The sequence below is a fragment of the Cryptomeria japonica genome, chromosome 10 (genome assembly GCF_030272615.1).
Source record: "Cryptomeria japonica chromosome 10, Sugi_1.0, whole genome shotgun sequence".
In the NCBI taxonomy this organism is placed as follows: domain Eukaryota; kingdom Viridiplantae; phylum Streptophyta; class Pinopsida; order Cupressales; family Cupressaceae; genus Cryptomeria; species Cryptomeria japonica.
Genome location: NC_081414.1, coordinates 7,630,091 through 7,634,976, shown reverse-complemented (window position 1 = coordinate 7,634,976; position 4,886 = coordinate 7,630,091). Strand labels below are relative to the sequence as shown.

The 4,886-nt window shown below is 32.3% G+C and overlaps 1 protein-coding gene across 1 annotated transcript; it reads left to right on the top strand.

Annotated features, from left to right (window-relative positions):
- The first annotated feature begins 1,282 nt into the window (after positions 1 to 1,282).
- On the top strand, positions 1,283 to 2,236 carry LOC131069392 (putative gamma-glutamylcyclotransferase At3g02910). Its single transcript, XM_058004787.2, has one exon. The coding sequence runs from the start codon at positions 1,381 to 1,383 to the stop codon at positions 2,020 to 2,022; it is 642 nt and encodes a 213-aa protein (XP_057860770.2). The 5' UTR covers positions 1,283 to 1,380; the 3' UTR covers positions 2,023 to 2,236.
- Positions 2,237 to 4,886: the final 2,650 nt, after the last annotated feature.

Below are 4,886 nucleotides of genomic sequence, written 5' to 3'. Positions count from 1 at the left end.
CAACTTCAAAGTCACAACCACTAATGCTCTAATATTAAAAATATTTAAACATTAAATAAACAAATGTTATAACAACTATGGAATATGCTCAACTACCAATCCATCTCTTTAAAAAATTAAGAAAACATTTTTTTAAAGGAGAAGGAATCAATAAAATACACTTTCACATGATTTGTCACTTTTTACACCTTAAGAATACATTTCATTCAACTTACTCACTGTCACTAACAACTTCAAAGTAAACACTAATGCTCTAAAATTAAAAATATTTAAACATTAAATGAACAAATGGAAATATGCTCAACTACAGGTTCTGTCTCTTAAAAAAGTAAGAACAATTTTTGTAATCATCACTAACAACTTCAAAGTCACAACTACTAATATTAAAAATATTTAAACATTAAATTGACAAATGTTATAACAACTATGAAAATATTCTCAACTACTGGATCCTCTTTAAAAAAATTAAGGAAACAATTTTTTTAAAAGAGAAAGAATCACAACTACTAATATTAAATCTCCAAATGGTATAACAACTATGAAAATATGCTCAACTATAGGATCCTCTCTTTTAAAAAAATTAAGAAATCAATAATTTTTTTAACGAGAAGGAATCAATAATTACACTTGAAACTCACATCTTGATAGAATGCTCACCACTCAAAAAATACTTACACTAAGTTTGCCTAGTCTATGATTAGTGGTAGAAAACTTGTATTTGTTGAAAAAGAGGTCGTAATTGAATTCATGAAATTTTCACAGTCCATAATAATATGCTTGTTATTCTTTTGGATTCGACTGTGTAGATTTTGATGCTGCCAATGTTTTCGAGAAAGCCAGAGGTTATAAGTTCAAATCTTTCAGGGAGTAAGGTATGTGTGCCTAATTTGTAGCACAATTAGGTGCCTCCAGTACAGTTAAGTGCCTCTCCCAAAAAGTAAGAGTAGTCTTATCATAAACCATCCATTATGTTTGACAGTTATCTTGTGATTTTTAATTCCTGTCAGCTGGATAGACATGAAGATCTACTTAAAAAGAATCCATTTCTATTTCTATTTCCAAAATAAATGAAAAAAATGCCGAATTAATTTAATTTATGGCTAGGTATTTTGGGGCCATTCGTGGCCATCGTGCGTGCGTTCAGTTGGCCCGCATAATCCTGTGTCATTCACGGGCCTCGTTTTTCCCATCAACAAGTGCGGACAAAGAGATGTACACGTAAGACACTAGGCTCCAACGTTTTTCTCTACGCCCATCACGTTGACATTTTTTATTCTTTTTAAGCAACCAACCAATTGGCGCCCCTTCCTGTCTATCCCCCTTCACCCATTTCGCGCTGAAACGGAAGCCTTCCCAAATTCCCGTCTTCCAATCAAAGAAATGATGGCAATCGCAGACAACATGGGGGGATCAGAGGATGAAAAGGTTTACAACGTATTTGTGTACGGAACTCTGAAGAAGGGATTCGGGAACGAGTGGCTGACGGAGCAGATGATTGCGCAGGGGCACGCGGAGTTGGTGGGCTTAGCGCGGAGCAGAGAGGCGTATCCGCTGGTGTGCGGGCCGTATGAGGTGCCCTTCCTCCTCCATTTTCCAGGGCGGGGGCGCCATGTCTGGGGAGAGCTTTACGCCCTCGATCGTCACGCCCTTGAGCAATTCGATCACCTCGAGGGCACCTCCAAAGGCCACTATTCCAGACGCCCCATTCAAATCTTCCGCATTGACGGTGAAAATAATGAGGTGGAGGTGGATGCAGAGGCTTATTTTGCAGGGGACGGGTACGCGCACCGGCTGTGGAGCAAGACCGGCGTGGAGAAGTGCCTGAGCTGTTATTCGGAGGAAGAGAGCAGGGGGTATGTCAGACGAAACGACAGGCCGCCCCATCTTACATTTCTTCAGCACATCGACGTTTTTCTCTCTACTTCTGCCCCTCCTCAGCATCGCCAATGTCCGCATCCCGAGGTTAATCACAGTGCTGCAATCGCTATTTCTGCACCTCATTCATTGTTTCGATCGAATTAGGTCTTTTGGGTTTGAGTCCTTGGAGACTGTAACTTTTTGTGACTCGCTATTAGGTATCACATGTAATTCATCTCTGGGTAGTGCTTTAATCACAGTGCTCCTCCCACCCAAATCGCTGTTTCTGCACCTCATTCATTGTTTTGATCAGATTCAGAGGTCCTGGGTTTGAAGTCCTTGAAGACTGAAACTTTCTATGACTCGCTTTTAGGTATCACATGTAATTCATCTCTGGGTAGTGCTAAGTAAGCTTTTTTCCCTATGGGAAGGTAGAAGTAGAATTAATGAGAGCAATGCGTAAAGGTTATTATTTCATTGTTTTTAATAAATTTTTTGATTTATCTATAATTGTTTTTGGATTTGATTGTGTGATTTTTTTTGCATCAATGTTTCTTAGCACATTTTCTGATCCATCATAGGATGGTTAGAGCACATTTTCTGATCCATCATTAGGATGTTTAGAGATTGTCAAGGTATGAAAGAAGGTCAATTGAAATAAGAAAAGCTCAAGGTTGTATTTGAAAGATTGGGTAGAGATCAAGACCCAAACACATAAAAAAAGGAGTAGGTAGATTTAATATATTTTGACTTGTTTGTTGTCTTTATGTGATTATTTTATGTTTTAGTATTGTTATAAAATTTGTTATAATGAGTTTTATTTTATTTATGTCATTCAATTATAAGTTTTTTAATCACTTATAAAGTATATGATGCCATTATTACCATTTATAAAATAGTGTTATATATATATTCATAAAAAGGTGGTGGAAATAGTAGTACTTGTTGCAAATTTTTATATATTTTCTTCGGTCATAAGTTTATTATCATTTACAAACTACATAATGTTACCATTATCATTTATAAATAGTTTTATACATGTTCACAAAAAAGGTGGTTGAAAATAATCATATTTCAAAAAATTTAAATAATGCATCAAAAATTGAGATAAAATATTAAAACATAGTTTTAGAATTTATTTATAAAAATATGTTACCACTTTAAGTAAGTTATATACATTTTTTATCCTTGTACAATTTTACATACATTAATAAATTAAATAAATTCAATCTAAATATCACAACACTATAATTCCATGTCCTACCAACTAATTATTTATAAAACTGACATAATTTTAAAATTTATTTATAAAAACATGTTACCACATTAAGTAAGCTATATATATTTTTTATCTGAATACAATTTTACATACATTAATAAATTAAATAAATTCAATCTATATATCACAACATTATAATTCCATATTCCACCCACTAATAATTTACCTAATTGATAAACATATTTAATCTAATTTTAAATATTATTCATACATTTATATATATAGCTCACTTGTTTTCATTGAACAGTAAGCATTTTCCATTAGAAATTGAGTCACATTTATCTACAAATACATAAAATTATTCTTCCTTGAAGAAAGTATACAAGTTTTGTAAGCATCTTACTCTACACAATGTGTCATGTCTCCTTTTTTGAATGAGAGTTATGGAGAAGATTTCTAACCTATCCTCATTTCTTGTAGGATAAAGCAAGGGGAATGATTAATAATATTATTTTAAATTGAGTTGGATGATTTTATATTTAAAGGGTAATTTAATAATATTGTAATTAATTAAAACATATTTTTAAATACTTAGTTATTAAAAAAACATTTTTAAATATTTTGAAGAGAAAATTTAATTCAAGGGATCATTTTGAAGAGTTTTTAAAAGGTGGTACTTGATTTTATTTTGGTGTCTTGATTTCATTTGGTATTTTAATTTTTCAAAATCAATCCTTGTGTTCAATATTCACATCTAAGGATGAAACCCTTGATCATTTGAAGATCTTGAACAACAAAAAAACCTCTCTATTTTTTGTTTCTAAGTTTGGAGTTGAAAACCCTCATCTCTATCCAGCGTATCTCCACATAGGGGTTGCATTGCAGTTAAATTTTGGTGATTTCATGCAAGTTTTAATATATAAGATATGTGATGCTTATGTTTGCAAAAAATGTTAAGATATTCATCAAGAGTTGCTCATCACTACACTTCAAGTTTTATCAACATATTTCTTATTGTTCAAACTTAGTTTTGGAGTGCCAACACCATAAGGAGTTTTTAGCACCTAGTTTGAAAAATATTGTACAATTTAAGTTGCATTATTAAAGGGAATGCGTGTTTGGGAAGTGTATTTTTTCCATTGTGTAGCCTCTTATACTCATTTACAACCACTTACTTCTTCTAGTAGCAATCGTACAAAAACTACCTTCCAACTATGATTGTATAATTTGGGTATCATTCACAACATATTTTAGACTTGGTCACTACTGATCCACAATTCAATATGGCATTTAAAGGGTTTTGACTAGTCATACCAGTAACATTCATGACCATTTCCATTTATACAACCAAACAATACTTTAGACTTTCTATTTTTGATTTCTATGAGTGCATATTTATCTTGCTAGATCATTATGTAATTTGTATTTACATCTCATCATATCAATATTTGTAACTTTCTCTAGCTACTATCATTGATTGAATTCGGTTTAAGAGGTTTTCCCACAATTGCGTGTCCATTTTGATGACCTAAATATATAAAACAACTCTTATATTGATGTAATTTGATTCATACGATTTAAATTTTATAATATTGATGTATGTGAAGTTGTTGAGGCTTTGATAAGAATTTTTCATCTACTTGTTTTTTTTTGTTCTATTTTTGTTTGTTTAAAAAATAAGAAATAAAAAAATTATATCTTTCCAAAATCCCAATTTGGGGACATTACAATAGTAGTATAGTTGTGATCTTGCTAGCTTACTTGGGCAAGATCTAATCTTGTGATGTATAGGATCACCCCACATGCATCA

What these genes read in the sequence shown, in the direction of transcription:
- LOC131069392 (XM_058004787.2), top strand. Translation starts at nt 1,381, where the DNA reads ATGATGGCAATCGCAGACAACATGGGGGGATCAGAGGATGAAAAGGTT.